The sequence below is a fragment of the Gobio gobio genome (genome assembly GCF_949357685.1).
Source record: "Gobio gobio genome assembly, chromosome: 21".
Classification (NCBI taxonomy): domain Eukaryota; kingdom Metazoa; phylum Chordata; class Actinopteri; order Cypriniformes; family Gobionidae; genus Gobio; species Gobio gobio.
This window is the reverse complement of record NC_137117.1, coordinates 6420471-6437036: the sequence shown is the minus strand read 5'-3', so window position 1 is coordinate 6437036 and position 16566 is coordinate 6420471. Positions and strand designations below refer to the sequence as shown.

The following is a 16566-nucleotide window of genomic DNA, read 5'->3' as shown; positions in this document are numbered from 1 at the left end:
TCCACAGTCCTGGTTTAGACTCAATTTTAAGGTATCACACATAGAGTTGCAAAGTTTCCAGAAACTATCCAGATTTTTGGAAATTTTTGGAAAAATTTTGGAAAGTTTCTGGAACGTTCCCAGTAATGTTCCGCCCCTTTGCAACCCTAATCACACATGATGTAAGAAAACTTTCTTGTATCACAGTTTAATGTGCAAAGACAGCTAAATGCTTACTTCTAACCCAGACATTCCCATTTGCACCCAACTTTAAAAGGTGACCGCCTTGTCTAACCCCACTTTGGATATAAATGTAAATTTTGCCAATTCTGCACCACTAGAGTCACAGAATTGCTAAAAAAAAAAAAAAGCAAGACTAAAACTCATTGGTGCAGTAAATGCTGCTGTGTAGGGCTGGTTGGGACCATAGACTATATAAAAAGATGGACGACGCGCATTCACTCTCTTCCATTGACGTAATTGAAGCCGCCAGTGTTCAAATATGGCGCTGACATCTTGGTCTCGAGTCTGCGCAGTCATGAGTGCCTGAAAGATGAGCCCTGATATCAAGAGCTATATTATGAGCTATACTGCTTCCAGTCACCTGGGGGCGATCGAGACGCGTTGGCTTCAGTTTTCAGGACTTATGTGGCAGGCTTGGTTGGGACGCTCATGCAAACCAAACAATGTTTAATACACTGTAAAATCTAATTAGTTAGACTTACTTAAAAGAACAAACATGCAAACTGATTGCCTTAAAAAAAAGTAAAGTGAAATAGTAATAGTATGTTGTAATGACAAATGCTTTGTTAGTATAGTTTACACAAGAGTTCTAGTAACTAAAAAATAACTAGAGTACTTGATCTTTTACTTTAGATTTACTCTTTTGACTTCGTATAGATCCTATTGATGTTACCATTGTTGTGTTTTGATGCTGAATATTGTATGTGTGACTCAAACATGATCAACTGCAAGATATTGTTACAAATTAAAAGTTTCACAAGGTGTTTATGACGTAAGTGTTAGCAATACAATTGTAAACGATCATTAAAGGGAAATATTACATAGGTTGCTTTTAAAAGGTGACCTAATTTCTGACTAAAGTTAATTATTCAGTCAGAAGCTTGGTCAACTTTTCAAAGCAACCTATGTTTTTCTTTTCCTGCTTTGAAACCAAATAACTGTGATTGCATCGCTGCATCAATAGGAAGAGAATTAAAATAAATGAATGAAGTTCCGAGTGCCCAACCAAAGGGAACACTGATCCCCATAATGGCGAGCTGGGGTTTTTTTGGTGACAAAATGGCACCCAAACCAACCTTGGGTTTTCTGAGTAAACAAGGAATAATATGTGAATAGTGCAGATTACTAGAGTTAAGTTAAGACATTAAGTAAAGTTAACTAAAAATTGTTTTAGCACCACAGAATATCAGTTTTACACTTTTCAGGAGAATCAACCTACAAATGTCTGACTTGCTGTCTATGCATTTTTTTCCTGTCTATGCATACTACGCAAGTAGAGAAGCATTTTAACATAGACAAAATTACACACTTCACCTTTTAAATGCATCATAAAGTTAAATAGCCTGAGGGCAGCGGAGCACATCCTTAAGGAAATACAGCGAGTCTGTTTTTGAGATCAAGTGAGCAGGAACGTCTATCCTCCTGTCAGCAAACACAGACAAGCTTTTACATGGTTTGAGAATGTCCATGGAGAGATCTCCGAGGCACTTTCATTACTAATCCAGACTTTCTGTTTTAGTCTGAACAAATTTCTTCAGCCTAGACTTAAACAGATGACAAGGAAAAGGCAACAAGGTAAAATAAACCATGCGAATGGGTCGACATTCTCTTGATTTGTGCTAAACTAGACTAAACTAGACTAAAATGCTCAGACATTTAGTCGACTAAACCTTGATACCCAATTAAGCAAGTAAAGTTATTGGTATTCCTACCCCTAATGTATTAGATAGTGTCTCTACATTTACACTCCGGAAGGCACATCAAATCCTGAATAACCCAGAACACCCACTTTATAAATATTTAATTCTGTAAGTCGCTTTGGATAAAAGCGTCTGCCAAATGCATAAATGTAAATAAATGTAAATGTAAATGTAATTCCCTTCTGGCCTACCCATGTGTAGGAAGACCAGGTATAATAAGAGTTTTGTTCCTGTAGCTATACAAGCTTTAAATACATCGGAAACCAGTCTTTGATAGTCTGTTTATTACGGTGGCCCAGTAGTGCACAACACAACGAAATTTAAAAAGCAAACATAAGTTCACAAGCCTTGTGTCATGGCTTGATGTCGTTGTGTTGTGGCTTGATTTCGTTGTGTCATGGCTTGATTTCGTTGTGTCACGGCTTGATTTTGTTGTGTCATGGCTTGATTTCGTTGTGTCACGGCTTGATTTTGTTGTGTTGTGGCTTGATTTCGTTGTGTCGTGGCTTGATTTTGTTGTGTTGTGGCTTGATTTCGTTGTGTCGTGGCTTGATTTCGTTGTGTTGTGGCTTGATTTCGTTGTGTCATGGCTTGATTTCGTTGTGTCATGGCTTGATTTCATTGTGTCGTGGCTTGATTTCGTTGTGTCATGGCTTGATTTCGTTGTGTCGTGGCTATCAGTGTGTTTTTTTGTCTGTAATCGTTCTGATTGCATTAATAAGTTGATCATTTACAATGTTATGTACGCATCTACGGTGAAAACAAATTTTCTTTTGAGGACAAATAAAAGCAAACTAAACTAAGACTACACAAAAACAGGACATGGTTGACTATATGATAAAAACTAGAAAGTAGGGGTGTAACGATTCATCTACTACATCGATGTATCGATTTATTTTCCTATGATCTAACTACATCGATCTGTGCTCGGCAAGTTGGCCTTCCAGACGACATATATTGATCTAACATCGTTTTAAAAGGTAATCAATCGATTGTATCGATCATAGGAAATAACGCATTGGATTTAAGCACGTCAGACTTTATATGGATATTTTTTCTTAGCACTTTTAATGATAAAGGCGTTAAACGTTACTCGATTCAGTCTGCCTATCTGTGACATCATTGCCTCGCACCAGCAGCAGCGCTAAGAAAACAAAACATAGCATGGCGGATGGCAGAGGAGAAGCCAACGTGCGAGAAATGATCAACCACCAGGAGAAAGAGCTAACGTTACCTGTACTTTCAACCCTTGCTAAATGTTACCTGTGCATTCCTGACACCAGTGTGCCAGCAGAGCGAGTTTTTAGCACTGCTGGCCACATAGTGAACGCACAGAGAAGTGTTCTGCGGTCAGATCATGTTGATATTTTTGAAAAAGAAATCTGTAAAGTCATTGAAGAGTAGTTGGTTACATTTTATCTTTTGTTAAATATTGTTTGTTTATTAAACTGAGAGTAGTAGCAGGTTCAGCCAGTTTATTCAACCTGAAGAAATGTTGGTTGCACTTTATTTTTGATATTAATATTGTATTTGTATTATTTTAATGTTGAAACACAACAGCAAAAGTAGCAGGTAAACCTACTATTAATTAAACCTGAAGAGTAGTTAGTTGCACTTTATTTTTGATATTAATGTTGTAATATTTTTATGTTGGAAAACAAAAGCAGAAGTAGCAGGTTAACCTACTTTTGAAATGTTGTTTGCACTTACTGTGCTTTTATTGAAAATGTATTGAAAATTGAAAACGAGAGCAGAAAAGGTTAACTTCCTGTTAATTCAACCTAAACTGTTAGTTGCACTTTATTCAAATAATATTTGAATGCATTTGCCATTAATTGTTGTTTACTTGTTTTTTTATATCCATAATTAATTGATACCTGATTCCCTTACAAGAAACAACAGGAATCTAGTAAACTTCACCTGCACTGACCAGTATCCAGATATTTATTTCAGTCACACAATTTTTGGCTAAAAAGTTACTGAATCGATTTCAAGTCACTGAATCGTTTCGGATCGTATCGTTCTAAATGAACCAATATCGTCCTTGAATCGTATCGACAACCTCAAATCGTGATACGAATCGAATCGTTGTTAAAACGAATTGTTACACCCCTACTAGAAAGCACATTTGACACAGGACTAAGACTGAATTAAACAGCTGATTAAATGAACACTAGTTTGGCCGTTGCAGTGCCTCGAAACTCTTTGTGGACTGACTCATGGTGGTTTTAAAAACAGACGGGATCTTAAACAACCACGAAAAAATGAGAATTAGACTTCAAAGCTCAGCCAGCCATGTTTCTGACTGGTTGCACATGGGCGACCCAGTGAACTTTCACCTATTTGGTGGTTCAAATAGATAATCGAACAGCCAATAGTTTATTTCTGTAAGGACCACTAGCGCATGGATAAGAGCAGGGAGAGCAGCAATAACCAGTGTTGGGGAAAGTTACTTTGAAAAGTAATGCATTACAATATTGCGTTACTCCCTTAAAAAGTAACTAATTGAGAAAAGTAATGCATTAAGTTACTTTTGCGTTACTTTTTCTCACCTGGGCTGGGCTTGTTTTTGTTTTTGTTTATAAAAAAAAGTTATATTTCTGTGCAACGGTAAAGACCTCTTCATACCAAAATGTAAATAATAAGCCCCAGGCTGAGGTAAAAATGCAGATTCCCGCATGAACAGTAGAGGGCGCAGCTCTGGATAACGGGAGAATAGGATGCAGGAGAAAAAAGTTTTACGAATAAAAACAAAAAATCTAGTAATTTTCATCATCAAAGATCAGCAGCAAGACATTGGTAAATTAAATATAAAGGTTGATTAAATGCATAAAAAGAGTTGTTTTATTTAACATTTAATTATTGGAGGTTTGCATAGTACTCTGATTTTATTCATTTTGAGGAGTACAGAATCTTTATTGTGCAAGTGAGATAAATAAATGCTCACATTTAGTCTAGAACTACAATAACCATCATGTTCACACACACACACACATTTTTCTCAACATGGGGGCAGGAGAGCTGTCAGTCAAATTAATTTGAAAAAGTAATTTAGATATTTTGTTGTAAATTTGAAAAGTAATGCGTTACTTTACTAGTTACTTGGAAAAAGTAATATTATTACGTAACTCAAGTTACTTGTAATGCGTTACCCCCAACACTGGCAATAACCCCCCTTAGGGTAAACACAACAGAACCAACATAATGTATTGCAGATATCAATAATATTAATAATTCAAGTGGAATCAGAATGCCAGATCCTGACTGACGAGAGGAGCTGGGGATGGAGGAGGGTAAATGAGCTCTGGAGAACCGCACTGATAGTACTGAAGGAGTTTATATTTGTGTGCCGTGATAGACGTCGTATTCCTATAGGTAGACGTGATCAGCTGAAAGTCAGGTGATGCGAGATTGACTAACGTGACCTGCCAGAACTGATGCTACGTGTAACCCCTCTTGTTCGTACCACCCTCTCCAAGCCGGACTCGAACCCGGGTCCGCCGGCATGAGGCTAAAGGCTTCAACCCCTAGTGTCAGTCACTAGAGCGTCTCTTGAGATCAGAGGAGTGAGGTTTACTCGCACAGCAACTACTAGCTGACCTCCGCTACACTCACCCAGGGTTTTTCCTGAATTGAAAATTTTTTGACCGCCGCCAAAACAAATTTTTGTCCCGCCAAAGCCTTATTTGATCAGTTATTGCGATTTATGATAGGGCGCATGTCAACTGGGACAGAGAGAACGAGCAGAGCGCACACTCTCTGTCTTCAAAATAAGCACTGTCTTAGCTTTCTAATATTTCACATATTACGTTAATGAAAATCAAAAGGTCGGAAGACCGAATCCATGTTGCATGTGGCGCATTCGGACATTTTTTCCTTGAATTACCGTTGGGTGTGAATTGCGCTCAAAAAACGTTGACTCTTCTCTGACTAGCTGACATAAACCATACTTTCAATAAACAGGAAACAAATCCTATCCGGTTATGAAGTGTTTTCTGTGTGTTGACATCTTTCCCGATGTTCTAACAGATGGGATTCGCGCACAACGTGTCTGCTAATGTCCGATTCGCCACCAAATGTCTCCTTTGAACCGAATCATTTTAACGACTGGTTAGAACAACTGATCTGTCCAACACTGAACTCACGAATCAGTTTAATCATTTACTCAGAACACTTCTGAAATAAGATGTGCTTACACAATTTAGCAAGAGTGGTTAGTAAGAATTAGTTTTAGTCTTTCAGTTTATTTATGTTGACAATGTGTAGTAAAATAAATAGCCTAAAATCATTTAGTTTAGACTGGAGTGAGGTGAAACCAGAACAAAGTTGTTGTTAGCTAGCTGATCATTTTACTAAATTGTATATGGCAGAAAATTAGGCTATTTATAAAAAAAAATTAATACCACTTTTTAAATATTGATATGATTATATACCAAAACAATTATCTGTAAATAGTGTAAAAAATTAGGAACAAAAATAAACATGAGAGTCGGACGCTCTAACAAGGAGGCTAAGTTCGATTAAACCATCCAAAAAAAGAGCCTTAGAACACACCGTAGAACATTCAGCCAATCAGAAAGAAGCATTCATAGCATAAATTGCATAAATAAAGTTCATCCCTGGGAATCGAACCGATCGTTTCCAAACAGCCCAATGTTCTCGAGGCGTGCAGTGTAATGAGAGTAAAGCCGTTTGCTAATGATATACTTCAAGGCTTCAGGATGTTGTGCAATCGTAATTGATGTCTGCTTGTGTAACATCTCCTCTATTGTTCGACGGTGTTTGGGTTATTTTTAGCAGCATGTGTAGTCTCTCCTTTCTCATGTACGCTTGAACAGACGCCAGACTCTCGGGTTTGTGTCTCAGCGAGCGTTTGATCTTCAGACCATCTTTGTTTTAGTGATGATTTCAGATCAAGATCAAATGCTGTGTAAACTACATCTGTGTGTGTGTGTGTGTGTGTGTGTGTGTGTGTGTGTGTGTGTGTGTGTGTGTGTGTGTGTGTGTGTGTGTGTGTGTGTGTGTGTGTGTGTGTGTGTGTGTGTGTGTGTGTGATGGGTAGGTTTAGGGGCAGGGGCAGTGTGTGTGTGTGTGTGTGTGTGTGTGTGATGGGTAGGTTTAGGGGCAGGGGCAGTGTGTGTGTGTGTGTGTGTGTGTGTGTGATGGGTAGGTTTAGGGGCAGGGGCAGTGTAAGGGGATAGAATATACGGTATGTACGGTATAAAAACCATTACTCCTATGGAAAGTCCCCATAAAACATGAAAACCCAACATGTGTGAGTGTGTGTGTATGTGTGTGAGTATGTGTGAGTGTGTGTGTGAGTGTGAGTGTGAGTGTGAGTGTGTGTGTGTGTGTGTGTGTGTGTGTGTGTGTGTGTGTGTGTGTGTGTGTGTGTGTGTGTGTGTGTGTGTGTGTGTGTGTGTGTGTGTGTGTGTGTGTGTGCTTTTCAAGCGAGCGCAAAGAGTCCCAGTGACCGAAAATGTTTTTTCAAGCAAACAAGTGTCTTGGTGAAGTTTGTCATATTCTCCATCACATGACCCTTCAGGGCCTCCGTATGTTCCTCTCTTTGATAAAAGCATCTGCTAAAAGCATGAATGTAAACGTCTGCACTTAATCCTTCAGTAATCCACACTGATGGCAATGATTCTGCCAGTCATATATTACAGCTCATATAAAAGCATTATTACACACACACACACACACACACACACACACACACACACACACACACACACACACACACACACACACACACACACACACACACACACACACGGCTTTTGATGCCTGTTAAATGTTTTTTGAGTTTGCTCCTTTCCTCCTCCATCACTCTTTCTCCGTGTGTTTATCCACATACTCATTTCACGCAGTCCTAAAAACACACTGCAGCTTTAAAGGGTTAGTTCACCCAAAAATTAAAATTCTGTCATTAATTACTCACCCTCATGTCGTTGGACACCCGTAAGACCTCCGTTCATATTCGGAACACAAATTAAGATATTTTAGTGTAAAGCTGATGCTGAGAAAGGCTTCAGATAGGCCTCCATTGGCATTCAGTACATTTACACTCACAAGATCCATGAAAGGCACTTAAAACGTCGTTACAAAGTCCATCTCACCACAGTGGCTCTACAATAATCTTACGATGCGACGACAATAGTTTTTGTGCGCAAAAAAAAATCAAAATAACACCTTTTCCAACTTGTTCTTGTCTTCCGTGTGTGCCTCCACGACGCATGCGCGAGAATATGACGTAGCGCCAGCGTTCGGGAATCCATGAAATACACACTTAAGCCCCATTTTGAGCAATTCGCCGAGACCTAAAGCACGATCAATGTAGAATTCAACAGCTTAGACACGCGCGTCTTCCTCTGCTTGTAAACAAATCTCTTCTGGGTCATGTGTCCGAACGCCGGATCTGCATCATATTCTCGGGCATGCGTCGTGGAGGCACACACGGAAGACAAGAACAAGTTGGATAAAGGTGTTATTTTGATTTTTTTTTGCGCACAAAAACTATTGTCATCGCATCGTAAGATTATTGTAGAGCCACTGTGGTGAGATGGACTTTGTAACGACGTTTTAAGTGCCTTTCATGGATCTTGTGAGTGTAAATGTACTGAATGCCAATGGAGGCCTGTCTGAAGCCTTTCTCAGCATCAGCTTTACACTAAAATATCTTCATTTGTGTTCCGAATATGAACGGAGGTCTTACGGGTGTCCAACGACATGAGGGTGAGTAATTAATGACAGAATTTTCATTTTTGGGTGAACTAACCCTTTAAAGGCAGAACTGAGTCCGTGCCGAGGTCAAGAGGTCAAAGGTCAGGTGAAGGTGAAGAGGTGAGCGTATACCTTGAGCACTGGAACGCTCTTCTGTAGACAGCACCGCCGCACATGCTGACAGGAGGAGGACGAGGATTCTCCTGGGGAAAACAACAAACACGTGTTTATGGGATATTGCAGTATTCCTCAGTGCACATCATTATTGTTTAATAGACACCGGACAGTTTGACGGCTCAACCCAAGGTGGCGCTAAAGACACAAGAGAGCAGGAGAAACCACAGGTGTAGCACATCAAATCAACTATTAACAGCTCTGCTTCTTTCAAAACAATGACACTTGCTTTTACTTTTTAATATAAGAAAGTGAATAGATGAAAATGAATGTTGTAGATCTTCCCAACAATCATCTCTTTGTAAAGCAGTTCTAATTCAGTAAGGACAGCAGAACAGTGAATTATACTACAGTTCTTTAAAGTACAGTTCTGTTTAAAACCATATCGTCAAGAAAAATCTTTGTGTTACAGTTTGGTAATAATGAGGTGACTGAAAATACTGTTGACAGTTACAGATTTAAAAAACAAAAAGGCGGGAGCACTGAAAATACTGTTGACAGTTACAGATTTAAAAAACAAAAAGGCGGGAGCACTGAAAATACTGTTGACAGTTACAGATTTAAAAAACAAAAAGGCGGGAGCACTGAAAATACTGTTGACAGTTACAGATTTAAAAAACAAAAAGGCGGGAACAGTGAAAATACTGTTGACAGTTACAGATTTAAAAAACAAAAAGGCGGGAACAGTGAAAATACTGTTGACAGTTACAGATTTAAAAAACAAAAAGGCGGGAACAGTGAAAATACTGTTGACAGTTACAGATTTAAAAAACAAAAAGGCGGGAACAGTGAAAATACTTTTGACAGTTACAGATTTAAAAAGGCGGGAACGGTAAAAATATTGTTGACAGTTACAGATTTAAAAATGCGGGAACAGTGACAATACTGTTGACAGTTACAGATTTCAAAAGGCGGAAACAGTAAAAATACTGTTGACAGTTACAGATTTAAAAAACAATAAGGCAGGAGCACTGAAAATACTGTTGACAGTTACAGATTTAAAAAACAAAAAGGCGGGAACAGTGAAAATACTGTTGACAGTTACAGATTTAAAAAACAAAAAGGCGGGAACAGTGAAAATACTTTTGACAGTTACAGATTTAAAAAGGCGGGAACAGTAAAAATATTGTTGACAGTTACAGATTTAAAAATGCGGGAACAGTGACAATACTGTTGACAGTTACAGATTTAAAAAGGCGGGAACAGTAAAAATACTGTTGACAGTTACAGATTTAAAAAACAATAAGGCGGGAACAGTGAAAATACTGTTGACAGTTATATATATTTTTTTTAAAGATGGAAACGTGAAAATATTGTTGACAGTTACAGATTTAAAAAGGCGGGAACAGTGAAAATACTGTTGATAGTTACAGATTTAAAAAACAAAAAGGCAGGAACAGTGAAAATACTTTTTGACAGTTACAGATTTAAAAAAAACAAAAAGGCGGGAACAGGGAAAATACTTTTGACAGTTACAGATTTAAAAAGGCTGGAACAGTGAAAATACTGTTGACAGTTACAGATTTAAAAAACAAAAAGGCAGGAACAGTGAAAATACTTTTGACAGTTACAGATTAAAAAAAAAAAAAAAGGCGGGAACAGGGAAAATACTTTTGACAGTTACAGATTTAAAAAACAAAAAGGCGGGAACAGTGAAAATACTTTTGACAGTTACAGATTTAAAAAGGCAGGAACAGTGACAATACTGTTGACAGTTACAAATTTAAAACAAAAAAAGGCGGGAACAGTGAAAATATTGTTGACAGTTACAGATTTAAAAAGGCGGGAAGAGTGACAATACTGTTGACAGTTACAGATTTAAAAAGGCGGGAACAGTGAAAATATTGTCGACAGTTACAGATTTAAAAAGGCGGGAAGAGTGACAATACTGTTGACAGTTACAGATTTAAAAAGGCGGGAACAGTGAAAATACTGTTGACAGTTACAAATTTAAAAAACAAAAAGGCAGGAACAGTGAAAACACTGTTGACAGTTATATATATATTTTTTTTAAGATGGGAAACGTGAAAATATTGTTGACAGTTACAGATTTAAAAAGGCGGGAACAGTGAAAATACTGTTGACAGTTACAGATTTAAAAAGGCGGGAACAGTGAAAATACTGTTGACGGTTACAGATTTAAAAAGGCGGGAACAGTGACAATACTGTTGACAGTTACAGATTTAAAAAACAAAAAGGCGGGAAACTTTTTTTTTTTTTTTTTACATCTGTGGATATCAATTACGCCTGCCTCCTAATTTTCTGGAGCTCAACCATCAAACTACACAGACTGTCAACACACTCTCTACAGGTGCTTGATATCCTTACACTGCAGTTGGTCAGACTAGTTCTTGAGACAGTCTTAACATGCTAAACTGGCCACAAGTCGACTTAAGAAACATCACCTTCGTAAAGGACTGACGGTCGGTTATATAATCCTCCCAGAGAAGAATGTGGAGTCAGAGGAACCATCGTTCATCCTGTCACGGTGTTGAGATACTTTCCTCATAACCCTTAAACAAGCAGGCCTGAGGGAAGTCTACCCAGTAATCATATTTGACTAACGCTAACCCTGAGAGCTTCCAGCCTCCACCTGATCTGCTGACAGAAGTCCGCATACACCTCTGAACACACCTTAAACCTCAATCTACGGCGTTTTCTCTTCAACACAGTGGCTGTTTTCTGCATTTGAACCTCTCGGCTACTCTAGATTACTCTTAAAACCCAAGTCTGGGTCATTTTCTGTGATGAACGGCTTGTGATGTTCCTCATTTGTAGGCTACTTTGGATAAAAGCATCTGATGAATGTTCTCAGGAAACATACATGTTTTTATATCAATGTTTCAATCTGCGTACATGCAGACGGAATCACGAAATTCAGTCATAAAAACAGAATTTACTGTATAACGCCGAAATTTGCCGAAATTTGGATGAAAAAGTAGGACTAGTGTCTGTGAATATTAAAGACTGCTATTTAAATATGCTCACAGATCTTCACCACAACCCACCAAAATAAAAGTTTGACTACTTATATTATATTACTATTGTACAGTAGAATGGACTTCTCAAAAAAATTACAATAACAATAAAATGGAGTCCAGAAAACATTGAATTTGGGCGGGAAATAAAACAGATTCCAAAAGGCCCTAAAAATGTCATTTTTGATACCCGCCATAATAAAAGTTCTGCTTAACTTGAAGAAATTGTGACGAAATAAATTACTATCGTAAAATAAAATGTACTTCTCAAAGTAATTACAACTATAATAATTATAGTTTATTAAAACAGTATTTTTAAAGAATCTCTCACACTTTTTTATCCATGTTTTAATTTAGATAGTAAACTTTGATCTTTGTTTGCCAAAAATTAAAAGGTGTTGTTCAAATATAATTTGATTTAATTTTAAAAGATTAATTAAATTGTTAGAGTTGTCTGCATTCATTTGATTACCACTGTTTTTTTTAATAATAAGTTTGTATTAAATCATAAAACAAAATACAATTTAATAAATTGTTCGATTATTTAATAAATTGTTTGATTATTGCTACAATTACATTTTTTTTTTTTATGAAATCAATTGATTAGACATCTTTTTTGATCATTAAAATGGAATAAAACCATTATAAATGGGATGAAATAAAACTGGCCCTAGTTGTATCTGCTGATTTGATTGGTTGGTCAGAGGTATTTGTTTTCCCACAGTTCTCTCCGAGAGGACGGTACAGCAAACGCAGGATGCCACCTGCCTCCGCTCGAGAGGATGGTGTGAGATTCCACAGCGGAAGAAAAGACAACAAAACCCAGCGGAGGAGGCTGAATCTAAACAAGAGTCAATGTGGTTAAAGCAGAAACCGATGATTTACAGGACGCCAACATCTCAAACTGGCCCTCGTGATCTATCCATCCAAATCAACCCCTGTACCGTTTTACTCAAACTTCTACACTTCTATCTTCAATTCAAGCGACAGCATGGGCTTTAAACTTTACAAAACAGCCAGGAAGTCACTAAAAAATGCCCCAGCCAATCGGCTCGTGAGGGTGTGGCTAATGCAGATCTCTCTGATTCCCATAATTTGGGCTTGCATCAGTCCGTGCCAGAGCCAGAGCCGTGTTCTCAGCATACAGAGCAGATGCTGGCGTAGCCCCGATCGTTCGCTCACTGATCGGCTGCCAGTATTTCCTCCTGTTGGCGTGGCTTTCTCACACCTGCAGCCTCAGTGCGACTACATTACTGAAGCTGTTCTGGTCACACTGCTCTTTCTAGCAGGACGGAGAACCGTAGGCCAACAAAACAACGCCAGAGACCTCTCTCTCACTCCGTCTACACAAGCTTGGCCCAAGAACAAGTGGAACTCAAGTCAAGTCAGTAATATTAAACTCACAGTAATGACTACAGCTCGTCTACTGTACGGTTAAATCATGATATGATGAGCTAGCATAACACGTCTGAATACTGACTCTTCAATCTGATCTGGTTCCAGGTTGGAGGATGTGCATCCACACTGAATGAATGCATTAAACGTGCATCAACAGTCACCTCCACAATGCAAACTACGCATGAATAAGATACTAATGGTATGTTTATGACCCAATCAAACAGATTGCATTGGGTTCAAGCTCATGAAAGTCATTTCTAGCATTCAAGTCACACGTTTTTCCCCATGAAAGGGTTCCAGATTGAACGCTCATTTAACAAATGCAAACTACGCATTAATAAGTGACTTTGGTAATGACAAAAATGGTATTTATCATGACCGAATCAAACAGATTGCATTGGTTTCAAGCTCATGAAAGTCATTTGTAGCTGTCAAATCAAGGTTTACACACTTTATGACCAATGAAAGGGTTCCAGATTGAAGGATGAATGCATTAAACGTGTATCAACACTCATCTAACACAAACTATGCATTAATAAGTGAATGCGGTAATGTCAAAAACTCAATTTATTATGTCCGAATCAAACAGATTGCATTGGTTTCAAGCTTATAAAGTCATTTTGAGCTGTGAAGTCAAGGTTTGCAAACTTTTTGACCAATAAATTGGATCCATGCATCAACGCTCATGAATAAGTGACTGCGTTAATGACAAACATTTTATTTTTATGACTGAATCAAATCAACCAACATTGGTTTCAAGCTCATGAGTCATTTTTAGTTGTCAAATCAAGGTTTGCACACTTTTTTCCCAATGAAATGGTTCCAGATTGAGCGCTCATTTAACAAATGCAGACTATGCATGAATAAGTGACTTTGGTAATGTCAAAAATGGTATTTATTATGACTGAATCAAACTGATTGCATTGGTTTCAAGCTCATGAAAGTCATTAGTAGCTGTCAAATCAGAATTTGCACACTTTATGACCAATGAAAGGGTTCCAGATTGAAGGATGAATGCATTAAACGTGTATCAACACTCATCTAACACAAACTATGCATTAATAAGTGAATGCGGTAATGTCAAAAACTCAATTTATTATGTCCGAATCAAACAGATTGCATTGGTTTCAAGCTTATAAAGTCATTTTGAGCTGTGAAGTCAAGGTTTGCAAACTTTTTGACCAATAAATTGGATCCATGCATCAACGCTCATGAATAAGTGACTGCGTTAATGACAAACATTTTATTTTTATGACTGAATCAAATCAACCAACATTGGTTTCAAGCTCATGAGTCATTTTTAGTTGTCAAATCAAGGTTTGCACACTTTTTTCCCAATGAAATGGTTCCAGATTGAGCGCTCATTTAACAAATGCAGACTATGCATGAATAAGTGACTTTGGTAATGTCAAAAATGGTATTTATTATGACTGAATCAAACTGATTGCATTGGTTTCAAGCTCATGAAAGTCATTAGTAGCTGTCAAATCAGAATTTGCACACTTTATGACCAATGAAAGGGTTCCAGGTTGAAGGATGAATGCATTAAACGTGTATCAACACTCATCTAACGCAAACTATGCATTAATAAGTGACTTCCGTAATGACAAAAACTGTATTTATTATGATTGAATCAAACAGATTGCATTGGTTTCACGCTCATGACAGTCACTTTTAGTTGTCAAATCAAGGTTTGCACACTTTTTGACAAATTAATTGGTTCTGGATAGGAGGATGAATGAATGCATTAAACGTGTGTATCAAGACTCATTTAACAAACTATGCATTAATAAAGACAAAAATAGTATTTATTATGACCGAATCAAACAGATTGCATTGGTTTCAAGCTCATGAAAGTCATTTGTAGCTGTCAAGTCAGGATTTGCACACTTTATGACCAATGAATTGGATCCATGTTGAAGGAGGAATGCATTAAACATGTTCATCAACGCTTATGAATAAGTGACTGCGTTAATGACAAAAAATTTATTTTTATGACTGAATCAAACCAACCAACATTGGGTTCAAGCTCATGAGTCATTTTTAGTTGTCAAATCAAGATTTGCACACTTTATGACCAATGAAAGGGTTCCAGATTGAACGCTCATTTCATAAACGCAAACTATGCATGAATAAGTGACTTCGGTAATGTCAAAAACTCGATTTATTATGACCCAATCAAACAGATTGCATTGGTTTCAAGCTTATAAAGTCATTTTTAGCTGTCAAGTCAGGGTTTGCACACTTTTTAACAAATAAATTGGATCCATGCATCAACGCTTATGAATAAGTGACTGCGTTAATGACAAAAAAAATATTTTTATGACTGAATCAAACCAACCAACATTGGGTTCAAGCTCATGAGTCATTTTTAGTTGTCAAATCAAGATTTGCTCACTTTATGACCAATGAAAGGGTTCCAGATTGAACGCTCATTTAACAAAAGCAGAATATGCATTAATAAGTGAATGCGGTAATGTCAAAAACTCGATTTATTATGACCCAATCAAACAGATTGCATTGGTTTCAAGCTCATAAAAAGTCATTTTTAGCTGTCAAGTCGGGGTTTGCACACTTTATGACCAATGAAAGGGTTCCAGGTTGAAGGATGAATGCATTAAACATGTTCATCAACACTCATTTAACACATGCAAACTGTGCATGAACTGCGGTAATGATAAAAATGGAATTTATCATGACCGAATCAAACAGATTGTATTGGGTTCAAGCTCATGAAAGTCATTTTCAGTTGTCAAATCGGCTCAGGGTTCTCACACCTTTTGACCAATGAATTCCCAAGAGTGTTCCCGCTATGATAAGACATGAACAGACGTGAACAATTATACTGAACATAGCATGCAAACGTCTCCAGTAAGACCCTCAATAGACCTCTAGACATTTCCAAATTTTCCATGACCAAAGCAACCCGGTCAGGTAGAAACACCTCCCGAAAGGCAAAGTTCATCCAAACATGAACTTCATTCCAAACCTGTGTGACGTTCTGTTGAACACTGAGGTCCACGCTTCAAAACATCATCTTTTTCCACAGAAGACAGAAAGTCCTACAGGTTTGGAACGAGTTCATGGCAGGACAGTCATTTAGGTCATTTTCCGAAAGCCACTAAACGTGTAACTGGCATTGATAGTTGATGTGATATCTGAGCTTTATGAAGAGCGAGATCGCAGTCAGGTGCATGTGTGGATTTGCAGGGATTTCATTGAGTCAGGAACGGCTGTCCAGATGTTAGAGGTCAATGCTCATCTCCATGAGGAATGTTGTCGGTTTGGAGACCTGAACTAACAGCGCACAGCAAACCCACTCTACTGTCCCTTCAGCCAAATCTACACTTTATGAACACCAGTTACAGATG

General features: G+C 37.8%; 1 protein-coding gene across 1 annotated transcript in view; it reads right to left on the bottom strand.

Annotated features, from left to right (window-relative positions):
- The window catches only part of col24a1 (collagen type XXIV alpha 1 chain), a gene marked incomplete at its 5' end in the record, with an annotated part of 127984 nt that extends 116477 nt beyond the window's left edge, over window positions 1-11507 (bottom strand). Inside the window, 2 exons of the mRNA XM_079803309.1 lie at window positions 8778-8848; window positions 11413-11507. Coding sequence (XP_079659435.1) covers window positions 8778-8848; window positions 11413-11507 — 166 coding nt within the window. The remainder of the gene's footprint in view (window positions 1-8777; window positions 8849-11412) is intronic.
- Window positions 11508-16566: the final 5059 nt, after the last annotated feature.